Below are 21,941 nucleotides of genomic sequence, written 5' to 3' on the forward strand. Positions count from 1 at the left end.
CCATCAGCCCCAGGTAACATGGCCAATAGTCAATAATGCAAAGATTTGTTAGACCAAAACATCAGGTTGGGGAAAAGTGGGCCAAGGGAAGAGGAATTGGAGTAGCACTGGTGGGCGGCCCTATCCCTCATGAGGACAGGATTTGGCCCAGGGCTGCTAGTTGCTGGCCCTAATTCTAGGGGCATGTGGTGCAATCTATGCATGTTCACACAGAAGTAAATCCAATTGACTTACTCCCAACTAAGTGTGTATAGGATTGCAGCCTTAATACCTGAAGTAGGCAACAAGCTCTCCAGACATTTTTAAAACAAACAAACAAACACCTTAGTCAACTCTGCAAATCAAAGGTGGTAACGAACAAAGTAGGCCACCAGAAGCTTACAAAACATCCGTGTTTCCGAAAAAAGAAAAGAAACAAAGCAAACGCCAACAGCTACTCCAAGGTTTTGGTGGAAAGGAGGGTGTCATTTCCTCAAGATGTGAAGTTAATTAAAAATTTTAAAATGCCAAAAACAAAATCAGAACTCATTCCGCTTGATCATTTAAGTGTAAAGCCAAGTTAACGGTGGGACGCCCACCTGGCCAAGGCTGTATTGGAAAGCTAAGGGGCACATCCGTAATCCTGTTATTTAAGAAATGAACGTTGCTCAGGGCTGTTCCTATTATTTAAAAAAGGGAGACAAAATGGATGACCTCGCTCCCCTACTTTACCGAAGGTGGACCCAGCTTCTAGAGGTCACGACTGATCTCTCACACTTTTTAACCACCACATTCCAAAAACTAGTGATGTAATATTCCCCATTCCACACACACACCCTGGACAATAAAGCTTATGTTATGTATAGGAACACACGAAGCCGCTTTCTATCAGGTCAGGCATTCGTTCCACCTAGCTCAGCCCTGGCAGCGTGGACTGGCAGCAAAGGCTCTCTCCGGGGTTTCAGATAGGAGTGTTTATGTATTTCCAATCATATCCTAATCTCCCTCTGAGGAGTTCAGAACTGTTTACCAGTGGTGCAATTAGGTAATTTTAGACTTTGGACTTAATAGCCTTATAGGAGCCCCTTCTTTATTTTTGATTTTTGGTCTTTAATCTTATAAAACAAAAAATTAAAAAATTAACATAAAGACTCGCCCCATAGATATCTTTCAACAACCAAAAAATCAGACCTAGAAAAACAAGGAATGCTGATGAACATTATCTTTAAATGTATCACTCCAAAACATGAAAAAGACATGCCAACTTTCAAGAAACCTACCCTGAAACATTTGTTCCTCTCAAGCCCTTATATAAGCCCTCCCAAAGCCCTTATATATGGGGATGGAGGCTTGGCAGCAGACAAGACAGGTTCTGCTGCCAAGTCCCCTGGGTTGCCAGGTGGAAGCAGCTGGAGGACCTAGGGGGAAGTATGGAGGGGGTGGACAAGCCACACACCATGGGTGGTGCACCCAATTGTCTGTCAGCCACACAAACCACACCCTGTGGGTTAATGGCAAAACAACCCACAGTATGAACCTGGTCACTCACAATGGGTTACTGTTTTGTGCAAACACGCTCAATGTTAAAGACTTTTGAGCAATGCCTGGATATTTTTGCCCATAGCAGCCTGTTTGCAGCAGCTGGTGTTGTTTGACCCAGATGCAGAGTGGCGTTATTGGTCAGTGCTCCAATTCTAGGGAAAACAAACTTTCCCCATAACTTTCTGCATAAATAAGGTTTCCAACTGTCTTTACCGTTGCCAGGCATTCCCACCCTGGTTGGCTGGGGAGGCTGATATAAATCAAGTCCGGGCATTCTGTTGACCATCTCTGGCCAGCAAGCCAGAGCTTCTTTACCTCAACCTTCTTCTTCATCCTTTGGCTCTCATCCTTCACAACTCCTTCCCTATCCAGTAAGTGCCTGCCTTCCATTTGTTTGGCCATGAAACATGTCTCATCCATAGAAGAAAAGGGAATTGCCCTCACGTAGAGAAGGTAAGGAAGAGGACCTAAGGAAACCCCGTTGAACCAATCTGGCTCTCAGCTCCCAGATTTTGGGTTGCTCCCTACATTATGGAACAATCATCTGTAGTTCCATAATTTAAGTATGCAAAATTGGTATAAGATTTTCCATTTCAATTTCAGATCATAACGTAGATAATAACACACACACACGCATATATAGGATTACTAGGCAAGAGTTATTTAAAAATAAATATTTGGGTGAAGTCTTTCCCCTACCTCCGGTCGTTCCTCCTCCTCCTGAATAATTTTTTGGTGTGTGCAATTTCAGCTTCATGTGGCAATGGGTGATAACCCTGGTATAAAAAGGAAAAGGAAAAAGAAAGTCATTAATTTAAGAAAGAGGAGCCAGTGACAAGCAATGTTTACAGTAAGGGGCAGGACGTTGGGAGCTCCTAGACTCCTATGTCCTCATAACTCTGGTCCAAATGTTGGTCCAGATGAAGCACCCATCATCTTCCTTTGAACTTCTGGAACAAAATTAACTTGTTACTTGGGGAGGAACCACACACTGCTGACATCAACTTTATTGCAACTACTCAAACACCTGAAATACCTGTTGTCCCAGAAGGTTTAAGGCCATCACATACCACACATCCAAAAGGACAACTATTCTGGAATTCATCCAAAATTATTATTTGCACAGCATCATCACTGCCCCAACAAGCTTTTAAGATGCCATCAGTTTAGGCCTCTGTATTCATATCTTAAGACGCAGCTCACCAAACGGGAGAAAATGGATCTTATGTTGATATTTCAGTGTTCAGCCAGACCAGAGGAAAACAGGAATCTGGGCAAGGTAATCATTAGAATGCTCCATCAATCAACTGCCATTGGGCAGAGACCCTACGTTAACTTGATAAAAGGCACCAATAAGTGCCAGTTGTAACAGCCCCTTCCACATTCTTTGCTGGTGGGGCCCATAGTATTGTTCCCTGTTATGTAAAGTCCTTGAGGTTGGAGTTCATGTAGTGTAGAAAAAAACAGGCCTTGCTCGATGGAGGAGGCCAACAACCTTCCCTATTTGTGGGATGGCGGATCAGAACATTTCTCCATTTCTCCTTCCAGTGCCGATTGCCATTTTATAATAAATTTCTGACTTGCTTTGGTGTCAATTACATTTTCCAGAAGGACAACCATCTTCCAGAAAGTCAGCCAAGGTCAAGCATCTTCCAGAAAGTCAACCAAGAGGACCAACCAGCCTAGACCTGATCCCCACCAGTAGGGAAGAACAGGTTGATGAGGTTAAAGTGGTTGGACCTTCGATGGAAGGCCAGGTGGGCTAAAGCTCAGAATGAGCTTAGTCTTGTGAGAGATGTTAAAAACAAAAAACGTGGGGTTGGCTACATTTAAAGAAGAAAGTAATTAACAGCACACACCTATACATGTCTACTCAAAAGTAAGTCACACTGAGTCCAATGAAGGTTACTTCCAGGTAAATGGCTATCGGATTGCATCCTAAAACATCTAAGCAGCCTATCACCGAAATTCAGGGATGCAACACATTAAACTGTAAGAACGCCATAAAATTTGTAAATCAGTATCTGAGTGATATAGCCTTCCTTTACACTTAAGAGGCAGAAGTAAGCATTGCTACGACTGACTGACCTTCATTTCATCGCTGTCCTATATCCTAAAGCAGGTTATGTCACTGTATCAGTTTCACAAGCAAGATCCTAAAGATATACAACCAAACTTTGGGTTAAGTGTTATCAATTGGAATTAGCAGCAGCCATGTTCTCTGGATTCCATGAGGCAACTTCTGCCAGATGGACAGAGGGAAATGATTTCGATGTCTAACTTGCACCTACTGCTTTGGCTGGTGGTTCTTCTAGTACAGACTTCCCCAACTTGGTTCCCCTCAGATGTTTTGGACTTCAACTCCCATGAGCCCCAGCCAGTATGGCCAGGAGCCCCAAAAGCTGGGAGTTGTAGGGTCCCAGCATTCCTGACCAACCTGGAGCGTACAAATCTGGGCTCACCATTTAGTTGCGATAAAGTAATCATTTTGTTTTAATGACATGTATATACTATGTTGTTGAGATTTATGTGATGGTTAGACTGCATATTATTGTTACAGTGCCACGTCCCCCGGGGACTGTTTGAAGTGATGAACGGTGCTATACAACTGAAGAAGACTAGCATTGAAACGGAATGCACAATCCGGAATGTCCGTTTTGATTTGATTGATGTTTGATTTGATTTATGTTGCTGTGTCACTACTGTGTATATTGATTGTATATCCATATCTGTAATCTCGACCATTTACTGTCGTCTGTAAATTGGACCATGGCTGAGAGTTATTATATTCACTGATTAGTGTGTAAATACACAATATTGAACAACAATTTTTGAGTACTCATTGTTAACATAGGAAATTGAACCATATTTCTTAGGTCCTTTTTCTTACCTAGTGCCTTACAAGACATAAGTCAGCTGCTTGTTATATAAACTGGAGGAAGTATTCTAAGTAAGAACCAACATTTTCTCTGTTTATTTAGGAGCACAAGAAGTTGCATTACACCAAGTTGGACCATTGGTCCATCCAGCACTAGAAGGCAAAATGTTAACATTGGGGGAAGCGAATTCCTCCGTTCAGACTAAAGGAGAGTTGCTAGTGCTGCCCTGGCTTGAGTGGCGGTGAATGTGCTTCTCAAATTCATTGCCCAGTTTTATATAACAAATCTCCAATCTCCGCCCTAGGCTTTGTGGACGTTGGCTCCTGTTCTCTACAACCTTCCGCAAGTTCCAACTTTTCATGCCAACCTTCCTCCCACAATAGACATGTCACCAAAAAAAGGGGAGGGGGTTATACAAATTAAATATATGCAAATCTGCCCAACAGACATCGAATTCTTTTTCACTCACAGAATCCAGGGGTTTCACAACTGGATTTTCAGACTGTTTGAATATGGATGCAGTTCACAGGCGCCCAGTTTAGACCTGTAGGCATTAGTCTGAGTTGAAATTTCTCTCTCCCTCTGTCTGCATGACTCTGGTTTCAGCCTCGGGGAACGGGTGTTATGGTATGTCTCGTCCTCTTAGAGATGTTTTGGGGCCTCATTAGTTTGTGTAAAGAGCTCTGTGGTTCTTGGAAGAGGAGACACTCTCTAATAATTGCAAAGTATTATTTATATTCTTAGAACTACAAAGCTGTCGCAACCACTAAAGGCAGTAAAAGTCTTTTATTTATGCAACACAGTGCTTTGCAGACCGGCCGTAAAAGAAGCTCTGTAAAAACCACTCTTTTGAGATCTATAACTTGAGGAGTCCCTCCTGCCATGAAGCTAGTGGAGCACTACAGGAGGAGAGCCGTGTATGCCTTGCTCAAAACCATGGTTTGAACACAGGTCTGCAAATCACAGTGTGGGGGCAATTCCTGGCTAGTGCCAACCATTGGCTGCCCAATTTGGATGTCACAGAAAACGATGGTTATCACAGGCGATGTAGGGGAGGGGCAAGAAGCCCATGAGACAGAGTGGGAAGGAGCGCAAGGCCCAAAGTGGCATTCCCAGTCACAGAATCCACACATTTAGGTTATGTGACGTCAGAATGTGGGCACTATTATTTAGGGTGACCATATGGAAAAGAGGACAGGGCTCCTGTATCTTTAACAATTGTACAGAAAAGGGAATTTCAATAGGTGCTACATAAATAAATAATAATAATAAGGTGTCATTTGTATGCCTGCAGGACCTGGTGAAATTCCTTCAACATCACAACAACAGTTAACGCTGCAGGAGCCCTGCCCTCTTTTGTATCTGGTCACTCTAGTATAGCTCCTGCAGCTTTAACTGTTCACCAGAGGTGTCCTTTGTGGAGAACCAGGGCACCAACAGCTCTACAAGGTGGGCCAGTCTACAGCATTTCAACTCTAACATACTTAAGGTTTGCTGCCATCAGTCAAGGCTGGTGTCTCCGAAGTCAGGGGGGCAATGTATCTGCTCTGGGTTTCAGTCAGAACTCTGAAAGGGCAATCTAACATGCTTCTGATTGAAACCTGGAGCAGAATTACCACCCCATTGACATCAGAGCCACCAGCCTCCAATGCAGCTTGGGCACCACAACCTTCGGCAAGGCGATGGATTATTTTGAGGGAAGCTGTTTCCAACTAGGGAGCAATCTTTTCCCAAATCACAAAGCGTCTCATAGCACCTTAAATTGTGGCATCTTTTTTTATATATAATTTTATTTATTTTTCCAGTATATACATATAAACAAATGTTCATAAATAAATGCATGTTTATTATACAGTAACTTTTTTTTTTTTACCACTCAGAGTTATATACATAATTACTTTTCATTTCAGGTTTTATCTTTTATCCCATTCTTCCCTATTCCCTCCCCGCTGCCTGGTACAGTTCTCATAAATTGTCCCATTTCTTTTTCTGGGATGTTATATCTCTTCTGTTTATCTCTTCCTTTATTATATTTATATTTTCTAACATTACTTCTTTTCAGGAGTCCCAGAGCGTCCTATAGGCCTCTGCCAGAGTTGTTCTGTTCATTTCCTTTTTCATATATTCTATATATTTTTGCCAATCTCTCTTAAAGTTATCTTTTTGTTTTATTCCTCTTTGTAATTGTAATTTTTGTGTCAATTTTTCACTAATTGCTATTTCCCAAATTTCCCTTTTCCATATAGCTGCTGTCAGCATCTTTGCTGTTTTCCAGTTCCTTGCAATTAATTGCCTTGCAATTGTGGCATCTTAAAGATAATTTATTCTTTCCTGAATGGATACTTATTTGACATCAGAAATGGCAATGCTCAAAACCAGTGGGAGAACCGTTCATCCTCCCAGGACTCTCTGACCTAGTTCGTGTGACACGCTGCAGGTGCCACATTGCCTACACAATCCCCCACTCAGGGGTTGTCATGTCATACAAACCCAGTGAGTGTAGGTTACACAAGGGTTAAACAACCCTTGCATAAACTACGTTCTGATTGAGAGTTATGCGACGTTTATTTAACCTTCACATAACCCATGCTTGCCGGGTTCCCACAATATGACAACCCCCGAGTGGGGGCTGGATATTCAAAAAGGTGGCTGCATGCGCCCTGCACATGCCACAGCCTCACCGTGGGTTCAATAAACCGCAGTGGGCTGTTGTGCTGCTCAAACCAGCCCTCTGTCACTGACCTTAAAGGGCTGATTGCAGAGCAAACGAACTTCAAAAGGAGATTAACGTGAAAGACTGCTGCGACGGAATTAAACCTGTTGATGAATTCTTTTGCCAGAGGCTTGAATCTGGATAAAGGATTTTTTTTTTTTTATCACACTTACCTAGTGCCAGGGTGTTTGTGTTATCAGCAACAACCGCACTGTTAATGACCAGTGTGAATAACGTGGTGGTTGTTTTTTTGCAGTTCATTTCCTTCTGACCTCACTGTTTACAAGACTCCCCAACCCCATCATATGTAAACCTGAAACATTATACGTCCAGAAATGTAATAAAACAAATACTTCGAGCATCTGATGAAGTGGGCTACAGTCCACAAAAGGTTACGCCGGCATACATTTGTTCATCTTTAAGGTGCCACAAGATTCTTTAAGGTGTTGTTTCTGTTGCAATAGACTAACACAGGTACCCTCTGGAGATGTTTTCAAATGGGAGCCTGCCAGGCGTTTGTAGGTTGTTTATTCAGACCGGAAATGGCTCGCGCAGGGCTCCACACGCCCCCTCAAATCGTGAGTTAATTAACTGTGGCATGCCGTGCAAAGAGGCCCAGTGTCTTCTGGGGGTGGGGGGGAAATACAACACAAAGCAACAAGAGGCTGAAAGTGAACGGGAGCTGGCCTCTAGCACAGGAGGCGAAGCCAACTCGTGGGTTCAAAATTAGGAAAAATAACTATTTGGAATGTGGGAAACTGGGGGAGCAGCTGTAGCTCAGTGATAAAGCAACTGCTTTGCATACAGAAGATTCAATCCCCATCATCTCCAGGTAAGAACATAGGAAGTGCCCTGATGCTGGATCAGACCAAGGGTCCATCTAGTCCAGCACTCTGTTCACACAGTGGCCAACCGGCCGTCGGCCAGGGATGAACAAGCAGGACATGGTGCAACAGCACCCTCCCACCCATGTTCTCCAGCAACTGGTGCACACAGGCTTACTGCCTCGAATTCTGGAAATAGCACACAACCATCAGGGCTAGTAGCCATTGATAGCCTTTGCCTCCAGGAATTTATCCAACCCCCTTTTAAAGCCATCCAAATGGGTGGCCATCACTACCTCTTGTGGTAGTGAGTTCCATAATTTAACTATGCGCTGCATGAAGAAGTCCTTCCTTTTATTTGTCCTGGATCTCCCACCAATTAGCTTATTGGATGACCCTGGGTTCTAGTATTTTGAGAGAGGGAGAAAAATGTCTCCCTGTCCACATTCTCCATACTGTGCATAATTTTGTACACCTCTATCATGTCTCCCCTTAGCCTTCTTCCTATCCTCACATCTAAGAATATTAGTATTAAGAATATAAGAACATCTATGCTGGATCAGACCAAGAGTCTATCTAGTCCAGCATTCTGTTCACACAGTGGCCCACCAGCTGTCAACAGGAAGCCCACAAGCAGGACACAAGTGCAACAGCACCCTCCTCCCATGTTCCCCAGCAACCGGTGTACATAGGCATACTGCTTCTGATACTGGACTAGCAGCCATTGATAGCCTTCTCCTCCAGGAATTTATTCAAAAGGGGGTCCGATACATTCCTGGAGAGGAAGATTATCAATGGCTACTAGTCCTCATGGCTATGTGCTATCTCCAGCGTCAGCAGCAGTATCCCTACGTGCACCAGTTGCTGGGGAACATGGACTAGATGTTGCATTCATGTCCTGCTTGTGGGTTTCCCCATAGGCAGCTGGTTGGCCACTGTATCAACAAAATGTTGGACTAGATAAGCCCTTGGTCTGATTCAGCAGGGCTCTTCTGATGTTCTTACCTCTGCCTTTCCTCATCCAAAACACAGTCATAAGGATTTAGGCTCCCAACCTCTCTTCCTGCCACCCCAGCTTGCTTTGGTGTACCCAAACAGCAGAGATTTCATAACCTACTTTAGGAAGAGTACAAAAATAACTCACAAAAGAAAATCCCCTTTTTGTTGCAAGAATCAGTCAGTCAATGTGAAAATCAAGTTACAATCTGATCTAGGAAATCCAGAGTACTTTTCCCATGTTACGGCTGGGACTAGAACAATACCTCAAGAGTGGATGTGACTGTAATTGTTTTAACTGATGTTATTTTAGTTTTGTTTGGGTTTATTGCTTATTTGTGTACATTTCCTGTACCAGGGGTCACATTTAAAAACAGACTCTAGCATCAAGGAGCCTGGCCTGTCTGTAAAGCACGGGGGGGGGGGGGGGGAATGCAGCCAGCAAAATATTGGGTAGATCAAAAAAGTGCGGAGCCATTGAGGCAATGAATAGGAAGGGGGGGAAAGAACAAAGGGAAATTTGTGGTGACAACACTGCAATAAGCGACTCCAGAAGCAAATCCACCTAGCAGAATCTTTCTATCAATTCAGCACCAGAAACATGGAAAGTACATAGGGCGATCCCTATCTACTACCAAGCCCATGCATGGTAGGAGAAGGCTATCAATGGCTACTAGTCCTGATGGCTATGTGCTACCCCCAGGATCAGAGGCAGTAAGTCTATATACACCAGTTGCTGAGGAACATGGGCGGGGTGCTGCTGTTGCACCCATGTCCTGCTTGTGGGTTCCTGGTCGACAGCTGGTTGGCCACCGTGTGAACAGAGTGCTGGACTAGATGGACCCTTGGTCTGATCCAGCATGGTTCTCCTTATGTTCTTACTCAAAAGCAAGTCCCAAAGAAGGTAGGGAACCTTGAAAGCCAAGGTGGTTAAGCGTTTTGAGCTAAACATTATGGCTTAGCTTGTCATGAGAACCATAATTTAGTGTGTCGTGTGAACCATTCCTAACCATAGTGGCTACATAACCACAGTTTAAACACACTCACTAACCATTTGCTGCTAAAGGGTTAGCGGGCTAACCATGGCTCAGGGTGTTGTCTGCATAGGCCCTTTGGAGGACAAGCGAACTGAGGAGGTAAAGAGAAGCTGTACCAGATTTAAAGAGATGCTATACTTCACAACTTCCTCTTTTTTATTTTCCATCTATCATCATCATCTCTGGAGCCAGGTGGTGATTCTTCCTCTTTTCTAGTCTGCATCCTCCAAGATCTGGTGGCTTAAACAGTCTTGACTCTGTGCCTTGTAGGAAAACATTTATCCTGACATAAACTTCTTTTTTTAAAGAAATGGTAGTGGCGGCAGCAGCGCTGGCAACAGCAACTCTTCCCACGACCCAGAAGAGTCGCGTTACCAGTCCCTGATCATGAGGATATTAAACTACCAGAGTCTCCTGCGTGGTTGGATACAAACCCTGGTATGCCTCCCTGCCCAGCTGTAATTGGACTGCGGCGGGTCCCTCCACTCTGATGCCACCAATAAAGCAAAGGACGATCTCCCACTAGCTACGGAAAGCAGGAGGTTAATAGAAATTCCGTGGGCTGGGGGTGGGGTGGGGTGGGGGAACGGAGCCACATTCAAAGCCTCAATGGCCAACCGCATTCTCTTTGTCTGGCAACAGCGAGCATCGTGGGCCTGAGTTATTGAGGAAGTTCGGTGAGGCTTCTATTTGTTCCAGATGCACATTTAACCTCTTGAAATGGTGCTTCCCAGCGAGAAGTTCGCTCTCCGCGCTTTGCTTTTCATTTTCATTTGCACAATGCTGGAACAAATCACTTTAATCTCACTCCTGTGGAGTCGTGGGGAGGGGGAGATAAAGACAACCACGTAGGCAGCCGGCTGCAGAAACCAGAAATAGTGGGAAGTAGGCAGACACGAAAAAGCTTTGAGGAACTGGCCAAAGAAACAAAAGAAAAGAAAGAAAGACAGACTGGGATAAGGAACCCCTGCTCCCAGATCACACTCAACAATATCTGCTCCTTAATTTTGCCAGCATTATTCTATCACTTCTCTCTCTCTCTCTCTTTTTTTTAAAGCACATACGCAACAACTGTTATTTCTTGCAAGATTGTGAAGGCAGCCTATAATTTCTTAATTAAATTTAATGGTGTTTGTATTCTGCTTTTGCTTCAAGAAGATTAGGCACCGTACATGGAATCATCCCTTTTTATCTCACTAGCACTTTGTGTGGGATATGTTAGCGTGGGAGACAGGGCCAAACCACACATGTGCTATGGGAGATCTGTGATGAAACTCTAAAAACACAAAACAAAACAAAAAACCACATTTTTAAAAACACACACAGAGAGTTGGGTTGTTTCCCCCCCTCCCCAAATTTGATCATGCCGTTGGTGCTGGGTGTGTATGTGATAATTCCGCCCCCATGCACCCTCCCTTGATTGAAAATAGCTACCCGCAGCTGCAAAAAGCCCTGTGAAAGAAAATCTACAGGTATACATGCTTAAATTTTGAGCCCCTGCACCTGTTTTTAAAGTAAAACATACAAACAAAGCTCCTGTCAAGAGAACCAGGTCCAGATCTCCTGTAGTAACCAGACCAAGTGCACCCAGTCAGGAACATAGGAAACTGCTTTATATTGTGCCAGACCATTGGTCCATCTAACCCAGTATTGTTGACACTGACTGGCAGCATCTCTTCAGAGTTTCAGGCAGGAATCTTTTCTAGCCCTACCTGGAGATGCTGGGCTTCATAGCCAAGCCAGAATTAAAATACAGGGCTACTTGATCCAAGTCCAGTAATCTATTTTAGCTGTTCCACCACACTGGTTCTTGAGTATAAGTATTTTCAAGGTTGCATTTTTTTATCCACTTGACTTAACAATAAAGTCCAATCTGGGATACAAAAACCACAGGGTTTGGCATCTGGAATTTCTGAACCACATTTCTAACTTCTGGTCTTCCAAAAGGCACACCTTGCTGAGAGATGAGCATTTCCTGGTATCTCCTCTGGGGACTGGTGATTAACGTTTGCATAACATCCAGGAAGTCGTAAATTGGTGGGAACATGAAAGGATGAATGCCCGTTTATGTTCGTGTGTGTGTGTGTGTGTGTGTGTGTGTGTGTGTGTGTGTGTGTGTAGAATGGGCAATGAAGAGAGAGGCAGAAGGTACAATGGCTATTGTACTGGATTTGGACTCAAGGAGACCTAAATCAAACCAAAGTCAGCTGGTGAGTCACTTGAAAGCGTTGACCAAGTAACTCTTCCTGTACCTCAGTTTCTTATTTGCTAAATATTACCATGAGCCTTGAATGGAACTACTATGGAATAGTATAAGGATGAATGGAATAAATATTGCAAAGTACATGGCACACACCAAGAGCGTTGGAAACGTTATTTCCGGATTTACAATCCCTCCCACCCCCGCCATTCAGAAAGTAAAATGCATAAGCCACTCAAAGAAAACTTCATAGGACTGCTACACACAGTGCACGTAGTAATGGCCACCAATTTGGATGGCTTTAAAAGGGGGGGGTGAGAACAAATTCATGGAGAATAAGGAGCTACGAGTCATGTTGGTCATATGGTACCCCCAGTATCAGAGATGGCATATGTATATACACCAGAAGTGCTTGTGAGTTCCCCGTGAGCAGTTAAAATTGACAGTGATGAATCAGCCAGCTTTTAAAAAAAACCTCTACAGTCATTCTGTATGCTTATAGGGAGAGGCTTCGACTGGGCACAGTCCATACGTAGCAATACCTGACTATGCCCAAGTATTCGTGCTCGATAAAAAATGAAGCCCTTACTGCTAGGAAGAGCTAAATTTAAAAATGCATTATATGGCCTGACGAATGGCCATGTAAGGTTGTGTGGCAAAGCGTCCCTGTTCTAAACTCTGTTGCAATAAGATAAATTACTGCCTCTTAAAGTTGATTAATATATTGCTTTTGCTATAGTGGTTTTGAGTGGAACATTTTATTTCAGAGCTCAAAGAATGATCATGTATATCTATGCATATATCAGTGTGGTGGTGGATGGCCTCAATTTATCCTGGAGTCAAAAATCAGTCAGAAATTACAAACTCAGTTTATTGTGTGTCTTGAGGGAGAACCAAATACATATTTACAAAAGAAACTTGTCAACTGCAATAGCAGCCAAGCCGAAAAGCAAAACTCTGTACTGCCAGCTGGAGGGAACCTGCTTGTCCCTCTTGTTGCCTCCATTGGCTGGGTTCACACAACATGCTAACAGTGGTTGAGTGTGAGTTATTTTGAATCATGGGTTGTTTGTTGACCGTGGATTAGTGTGTTGTCTGAACCCAGGACATTTTTTGCAGAGTGGCTTATTTTTCTAAAACAAGCCACCTTGAGAAACCATGGTTTGTTGTTGGGTTGTTCAGGGTGGTTGCCAAACCACACTGCATGGTTAACGAGTCATGCTGCTGAAAATGTCCTGGGTTCAGACACCACACTGACCCACGGTTCAACAAACAACCCACGGTTTAAAGCAATCCTCACTCAACCACTGAGTGTGTGTTAGCGTGTTGTGTGAACCCAGTCATTCTGTCTGTGCTGATAGTGCCAGACCCTTTCATGGGGCTTAGGCTCCTACGCTCCCTTAGTGCTACTTCCAGAGAGGAAATAGGTCTACGTCCACTTCCTAAACCGCATAGAACAAAGTCTGGTCATGTTGGACTATGAAGGTCTAGGAAGGAAGCTCAGAACCTTTGAGGCCCAAGTGGTGTTCTCATTCAGCCTTCTGGAAGAGGACTAGAAAGGGAAAGAAAATACTGCAGGTGAACATCTGGCTATGAAGACAGTGTTGCTAGGAAAGGTTTGGTTTCTGGGACAATGGTTTACATTTTCTGGATGAAGGACTGCTGGCGGGAGACGAACATACCTCAATGATGCTGGGAAGAATAGGTTTGCCCAAAGAAGGGTATGTTTGATCAAGAGGGCTTTAAACTGAATCCTGTGAGCAAAGGAGATGAAAGCCCAGAGGAAAGAATTAAAGATAAGGATTCATGCACTGTAGCAGGAACTGGGAGAGTAGCTATAGTGGGGTCTGTTAAACTTTTTAAAATAAAAATGCAGGGAGGTTCATGGCTTTTGATGCCTTTATATGAATGCTCAGAGTATGAGAAATAAACAGGATGAGTTTGAACTCTTGATTCAAGAAGGTAAATATGATTTAATACAGATAAAAGAGACCTGGTGGGATGCACTGAACAGTAATTGAAGGATGTAACTTATTCAACAGCAGTCTATAGAAAGGGGGAAATAGTTTCACGGTGTGTTTGAAATGTACCCACCTGTACAGAAATTCAAGACAAAGTGCATGGCGGCCCTGTTGAACGCATCTGGGTTAAATTAAATGGAGGAAGGAATAAAAACCATACTGGCCACCCAACCAAGAAGTAGTTGTGGTCAATGCTTTCCTAAGCAAATTGCACTTATGTCAAGGAAGCATGAAGTAACAGTAATTGGGGAGTTTAATTAGCCTGATATCTGTTGGGAGGACAAACTCTGCCAAGCTGTAGTCTCCTTCAGAGGGTAGAGAAGGAATGAGGGGATCAGCTATCCTTGACTTGATACTGACCAATAGGGAAGAGTTAATTGAGGAAGTGAAAGTAGCAGGAACTCTGGGGGAAAGTGACCATGTAATGCCGGAGTTCTTGATTTTAAGGAAAACTAAAGCTGAGTGGAGCCAAATGTGTACCTTGGACCTCAGGAGAGCTGATTCTGATAAACTTAGAGCAACAATAAGGATTCCAGGGCAGGAAAATCTAACAGTTAGAATAGGTTGACCATATGAAAAGGAGGACAGGGCTCATGTATCTTTAACAGTAATGTAGAAAAGGGAATTTCAGCAGGTGTCAATTGAAGAGGGTGAAATTCCCTCTTCATCAGAACAGTTAAAGCTGCAGAAGCCCTGCCCTCTTTTGTATCTGGTCACTCTACTATAGCTAGTGTAGCTTTAACTGTTGTGATGAAGAGGAAATTTCATCCTCTTCAATTGACACCTGCTGAAATTCCCTCTTATTTATTTATTTATTACATTTTTATACCGCCCAAAAGCCGAAGCTCTCTGGGCGGTTCACAAAAATTAAAACCATGATAAAACAACCAACAGGTTAAAAGCACAAATACAAAATACAGTATAAAAAGCACAACCAGGATAAAACCACGCAGCAAATTTGATATAAGATTAAAATACAGAGTTAAAACAGTAAAATTTAAATTTAAGTTAAAATTAAGTGTTAAAATACTGAGTGAATAAAAAGGTCTTCAGCTGGCGACGAAAGGAGTACAGTGTAGGCGCCAGGCGGACCTCTCTGGGGAGCTCGTTCCACAACCGGGGTGCCACAGCGGAGAAAGCCCTCCTCCTAGTAGCCACCTGCCTCACTTCCTTTGGCAGGGGCTCACGGAGAAGGGCCCTTGTAGATGATCTTAAGGTCCGGGTAGGTACATATGGGAGGCGTTCCTTCAAATAACCTGGCCCTAAACCATTTAGGGCTTTAAATGTCAATACCAGCACTTTGAATCGGGCCCGGACCTGGACTGGCAGCCAATGAAGTTGTAAAAGGACTGGCGTAATGTGATCTCGCCAGCCAGTCCCTGTTAGTAAGCGTGCTGCCCTGTTTTGTACCAGCTGAAGCTTCCGGACCGTTTTCAAAGGCAGCCCCACGTATAACGCATTGCAGTAATCCAAACGAGAGGTTATCAGAGCATGGATAACTGTAGCTAGGCTATCTCTCTCCAGATAAGGGCGCAGTTGGTATATCAGCCTGAGCTGATAAAAAGTGCTCTTTGCCACTGAGTTCACCTGTGCCTCAAGTGACAGTTCTGGATCAAAGAGCACCCCCAAACTACGGACCCAATCCTTTAGGGAGAGTGCAACCCCGTCCAGGACAGGGCAAACATCACCTCGCCGGACAAATGAACCACCCACTAACAGTACCTCCGTCTTGTCTGGATTGAGTCTCAGTTTGTTAGCCCTCATCCAGTCCATTACCGTGCCCAGGCACTGGTTCAGAACAGTCACTGCCTCACCTGGGTTTGATGAAAAGGAAAGGTAGAGCTGGGTATCATCCGCATATTGATGACACCTCAGTCCACATCTCCGGATAACCTCCCCCAGCGGCTTCATGTATATGTTAAACAGCATAGGTGATAAAATAGAGCCCTGCGGAACCCCATGGCTTAGGAGCCACGGCACAGAGCAATAATCCCCCAGCACCACCTTCTGGAATCGGCCATCCAAGTAGGAGCGGAACCACTGCAACGCAGTACCTCCAACTCCCAGCTCAGACAACCTATCCAGAAGGATACCATGGTCGATGGTATTGAAGGCCGCTGAGAGGTCCAGGAGAACTCTTCTACATTACTGTTAAAGATACAGGAGCCCTGTCCTCCTTTTCATATGGTCACCCTAAACAGTTAGAAGAGTTTAAGAAGGGTGGGAGTTCCTAAAGGCACAATCAGTAACAATCCCAATGAGGAAACACAAATGGAAGACAGCAAAAGAAGCCCATGTGGCTACACAAAATGCTTAGTGATGAACTGAAACTTAAAAAGGACACTTGTAGGAGGTGGAATGAGGAATAGGTCACTAAAGAAATCTACAGGCAGATAGCCTGGAACTGCAGAGATGGTGTCAGGAAGGCTAAATGTCAAAATAAGCTGAGGTTGGTGAGTGATGCTAAGAATAACAAAAAGGGCTTCTTCAGATATGCTCAAAGTAAAAGGAGGAGAAAAGAGACGGTAGACCAGCTGCTCAGTGGCAAAAAAAGAAAAAGAAAAGAAAAGAAAAAAGGCAGAACTGCTCAACTCCTGTTTTGGCTCAGACTTCTTCCAGAAGAGGATCTGGCATATGCGAAAAGAAAGCAGAAGGGTTTTAGGAGTGCAGCTTGAAATTGACAGAGAGATGGTGGGGGAATATCTAAGCACCTTAAATGAGCTGAAGTCCCCAAGTCCTGATGAACTGCATCCTGGCGTGTACAAAGAAGCTAGCAGATGGCCTCTCGGAGCCTCTATTTATTATCTTTGAGCAATCCTGGAGAATACCGCAGGACTGGAGGCTGGCAAAGGTTGTCCTTCTCTTCAAAAAGGGCAAAAATGAAGATCCATGGAACTGGAGATCATTCAATCTGACATCAATACCTGGGAATATTCTAGAGCAGATTATAAAGCAATCTATCTGTACATATCTTGACACTAATGCAGTGATCACTGGAATGCAGCGTGGCATAGTGGCTAAAGTGTCGGACTGGGAGTCGGGAGATCTGGGTTCTAGTCCCCACTCAGCCATGGAAGCTCACTGGGTGACTTTGGGCCAGTCACAGACTCTCAACCCAACCCAACTCACAGGGTTGTTGTTGTGAGGATAAAATAGAGAGGAGGAGGATTATGTACGCCGCCTTAGGTTCCTTAGAGGAAAAAAGGCGAGATATAAATGCAATAAATTATACCTACTAGGAGGAGGGCCTTCTCCGCTGTGGCACCCCGGCTGTGGAACGAGCTCCCCAGAGAGGTCCGCCTGGCGCCTACACGGTATTCTTTCCATCGCCAGCTGAAGACCTTTTTATTTTCTCAGTATTTTAACACCTAAATTTAAACTTTGCTGTTTTAATTCTGTATTTTAATCCTTTATCAATTTCTGCTGTGTGGTTTTATCCTGGTTGTGCTTTTTATATTGTATTTTGTATTTGGTCCTCCATCTATGTTAAGGACTTGTAAAAGTTATGTTTTAATATTGTAAAAAAAAATTGGGTACATTTCTTTTCCTAGGTTTAAAATGTATGTGTTTAAAATTTTGTAAGGCTGCCTTGAGGCCCAGTATTGGCCAAAAGGTGGGCTACAAATAAATACAACAACAATAACTCTAAAGCACCTTGGATAGCTCCTATAGAGTTCTGACTGACTGAAACCCGGAGTGGATTCATTGCCCCACTGACATCAGAGTCACCAGCCTGTGAGAGATTCCACCTCCCAGACCACTCATTGAATCACCGGGGCCCCCGGGTTTCTGGCACTGCTGGGCCAGACCCGTGCCGGTGAACTACCTTCCCAAAATCTCTCCCCAAACAAAGCCTGAAGACAGGAAGTGAAGGAAATGCCTGAAGCTTCCAAGAGGAAACGCTATTCTATCCAGCTTAAAAAAAGAACTGTAATGTGCTAGGAAAATGACTCCTCTCTCTCTCTCTCTCTCTCTCTCTCTCTTGCCGAACATGGTCTCCAGTCTGCAGTGATTAAGGAAAGGAATTCTAGGAGAAACACTTAATTTCCTAAGATGGAAACATCCTCAGTATTCATCTTCAATGAACAATTCAGTCCAGGGCAAGAGCTGAAGCCCACAGCAATAAAAAGAAACACTAACTGGAATTAGGCAAAATTCTACACGTGTCTGATTTTTTCTTTCCTTTTTTAAAATAAAAGCCCTATCCTGTATGTTTATTCAGAAGTTCTGGGGAGCCTTACTCTGAGGCTAAGCATTCAGATGTGGTAGCCTAGTCAGGGCTATTAATCAATTAAAACGTTTTTAGTTGATTGATTGGTTAAACTGCAGAGGACTCGTCTGTCAAACTCCAGCAAATGCACATGGCTTCTAAACAGAACATTGGTGTCTTTATGAGATATTGAAGGAAGCCTGGTTTCATAACAGCTTCACTCAACCTGATGCCTTTCAGCTGCCTTTGGACTACAGGCCCCATCATTCTCAGCCAGCTGACTGAGGATGATGGGAGTTGTGGTCTACATACATCTTGAGAGTGCCAGGTTGAGGAGGGAAGGCTGTTTTATATTGAGTAGAATTCCCATTATTATTATTATTATTATTATTATTATTATTATTATTATTATTATTATATCCCGCCTTTTTCTCCAGTGCTGGGACTCAATGTTCTTTTGCACCACCCATGTTTGCACCAGGGCATGTGGCGAAGTCCTCCTGGATTTCCCATTAAAGGGCCGGTCTGAGGGAACTTACAATGTGTGTGTTTGTGTGTGTGTGTGTGAGAGAGAGAGAGAGAGAGAGAGAGAGAGTGAGTGAGTTGTGGCCTCAACAGGACAAGGTGCAGTTTACCTTTCATATCCTGTGATATACAATAGGGTCTCTCTACATTTGCAGGATTTCCCACAGCCACACGTAGGCCCCCGCCTGAGGGAGACGGGAGGCGACAGTGCACCTCTCCCCCTGGCTTCCACGGTTCCCTACAGATTGTGTCAGGCCGCACGTACTGAAAGGCCGGCTGTACAGTCCTGTGAAAAAAAGGAGGGAATTCGCCCTTTTCATGGCAACTTCCTCTCACCACGACGGAGCCTGACTCCAGGAAAGCCACTCAGCGCTGAGGAAATCCTCAGCTCCAAGAACCCAAAAAATGTTTGCATCGGCACATTACGGGATCCATTTACTCGATACACTTTTTTAGAAAGGTTGATGTTGGCCCAGTGCCTCCTTTGTCTCTTCACGTGAAACCACTAACGTGGACGGGTTTACGTGCAAAGCGTGAGCTGCTATCAGCTCATTGGGGAAAATGGTGCCTGGTGGCGGGGGGGGGTGGTTGGGTGGAGAGAAAGAGTAAACAGACTTCTGTTTGCATGGTGTCAGCTTGCTGTACAAAACAGGTGGAGCAAGGCCTTTTGTTGGGCCAAGGTATATGGGTGAAAGAACACGCAACCTCTCCATCACTCAGGCAGCAGACAGGGGAGTCTCATGCTGGACTGCACCCTGCCATAAAAAGATGGAGAGCAACTTCTCGGGGGGAGATGTCGAGGGCTAGCTTTCTCCTTGAGCTGCTAGTTTTCTATGTGCAATGAGCTGCCCCCTTCCTTGGAGAGCGCTCAAAGCCGCAGAGCTTCAGTTACAGTGTGAAGCAGTACAGTCTAGACCAGGGATGGGCCAGATACGGCCACAGGTGTGCCTATCCAGCCTCCACCCTTCTTTGGCTGATAAGAAAGTATTTAAAGGCAATTAACTTTTAAATGGTCTGCAAAGAATCGAGCTGGCGCACGTTGCAGACAGAAGAGGTGCTGCATGGAATTGAGACACACATCTTGAAGGCAGGAGACTGGCTTCCTTGGGAGCAAGTAAAGGGCTGTTGAGCGATTCCTTTCTGCTTACTCTTGAGTAGACAGGCTGAAGCCCTCTCCAGCTTACTTCTGAGCAGGATTAAACGGTAAAGGTCACATTTGGCTCCATCCACTCTGGCTTTTGCCGTGCCCACAGATGCAATGTGGTCCCAGAGACCTTTCCCAATTTACCATTTGGGCCTCGGGGTGAAAAATGAACCCTAGTCCTGGCCGAGAAGGGGCCAGCCCACACAAGCTTGCTGCATTTCTGCATCAGCTCTCATGAAGAAGCAAACTCTACTCAAGTTGACTGAACCACTGCGGTGGACAGAGGGGCAGGGTGCAAATGCAAAAAAGGAAAGAGAGAGACATAGCAAAACTACCAGCATATTTTAGCTTACAGCTCTTACTGCCAGTAACATTTCAGCCTTTAACAATGGGGGTGGGGAACCAGTACAAAAGCCAGAAAACCATTGAACGATCAGCTGTCGGGAAAAGGGGAATGGTGAAAACACGGAGGGCCAGATTTTGGCCACAGGCCTTAGGATTAACACATCTGCCCTAGGCCAACTCCTCATCTAAGGGACAGAACGCCCTGCACTAAACCAGGGAGTTATCTATATGCACCGAAAGCCCTGGGTTGGCTACGCAGTGGCGCTGCGTCAATTATACGATGCAGCAGCCACCTCGCAGCCATTGCGGAGGCTTTCCCACAGAGCTGCAAAGCAAAGAAGTCAGGGACTTACCCAACTTCTTTCTCTGGAGCAAGGTGAGTATGGCGCATCTGTCGTCTATCCTTGATCTAGAAGCGTGGCGGATGGAGACCCCTGATTGATCGCTGTCTGCCCAGGAAGAGGGCGGGCCCAGACGCTAGAAATCCCACAGTTTTGCTGCCATGTCAGAATTAGCTACTGCCACCCCGACATAGCAAAAGCACAGGAGTTTGCTTATCGCGGTGGCTATCCGCAACTGTATAGGCAGCCTACAGTTGGCTCAGTGGCAGACCTGGGTTTGCCCTCTGTAATGTGGGAATGGCATTGACATTCCCCACTCGTTTCCAAGTCGGGTTCTGTGTTATCACCAGTGGGGCTGGTGGCTCTGACATCAGTGGAAGGTGTGCGTGAACCCGCTCTGGGTTTCAGTAAGCACCATTTAGAACTCCAAAGGAGCTACCCAAGGTGCGGATAACCTCCAAAGGTCATCACCTACTGCACGTCCACCCTCCTCCATACTTTGGCCCATCATGAGGTGCCAGAATCCAGAGTGGAGGACAGATAGGGATCCACAGAACCCTAGGGGTCTTGGGGTTGTGGTGGACAGCTTAATGAAAATGTCAACCCAGTGTACAGCCGCTGTAAACAAGGCATACTCCATATTAGGCATAATTCGAAAAGGAAGCAAATGTAGAACTGCCAATCACATACTACCCTTATACAAATCTAAGGTGCAAACACACTGTATACTGTATATAGTCACCCCACCTCAAAAAGGATATTGTAGAATTGGAAAAGGGGCAGAAAAGGCCAACCAAAATGATCAAGGGGCTAGAGCATGTCCCCAATGAGAAAAGTTTGTAACGACTGGGACTGTCTAGCTTAGAGGAACGAGAAGGGAGGGGAGACATCATGGAGGTGTACAAAATCATGCCTGTTGAGGAGAATGTGGACAGGGAGACATTTTTCTCCCTCTCTCGTCATGCTAGAACCCAGAGTATCCCAGGAAGCTGATTGGTGAGAGATTCAGGACCGATAAGAGAAAGTAGTTCTCCACAGTGCAGAGCACAGTTGAACTGTGGAATCTGCTACCACAAGACGTTGTTGTGGCCACCAATGTGGATGGCTGTAAAAGGATTAGACAAATTCATGGAGAATAAGGCTATCATTGGCTACTGGTCCTGATGGCTATATGCCATCTCCAGT

The 21,941-nt window shown here is 44.6% G+C and overlaps 1 protein-coding gene across 4 annotated transcripts in view; it reads right to left on the reverse strand.

The window, feature by feature from the left end:
• CTIF (cap binding complex dependent translation initiation factor) overlaps positions 1-21,941 on the reverse strand; it is a 202,176-nt gene that overhangs the window by 88,707 nt on the left and 91,528 nt on the right. For all 4 annotated transcript variants that reach the window (XM_063128269.1, XM_063128268.1, XM_063128267.1 and 1 more), the window contains one exon: positions 2,221-2,297. In XM_063128269.1, coding sequence (XP_062984339.1) covers positions 2,221-2,297 — 77 coding nt within the window. The remainder of the gene's footprint in view (positions 1-2,220; positions 2,298-21,941) is intronic.

The sequence above is a fragment of the Elgaria multicarinata genome, chromosome 6 (genome assembly GCF_023053635.1).
Source record: "Elgaria multicarinata webbii isolate HBS135686 ecotype San Diego chromosome 6, rElgMul1.1.pri, whole genome shotgun sequence".
In the NCBI taxonomy this organism is placed as follows: Eukaryota; Metazoa; Chordata; class Lepidosauria; order Squamata; family Anguidae; genus Elgaria; species Elgaria multicarinata.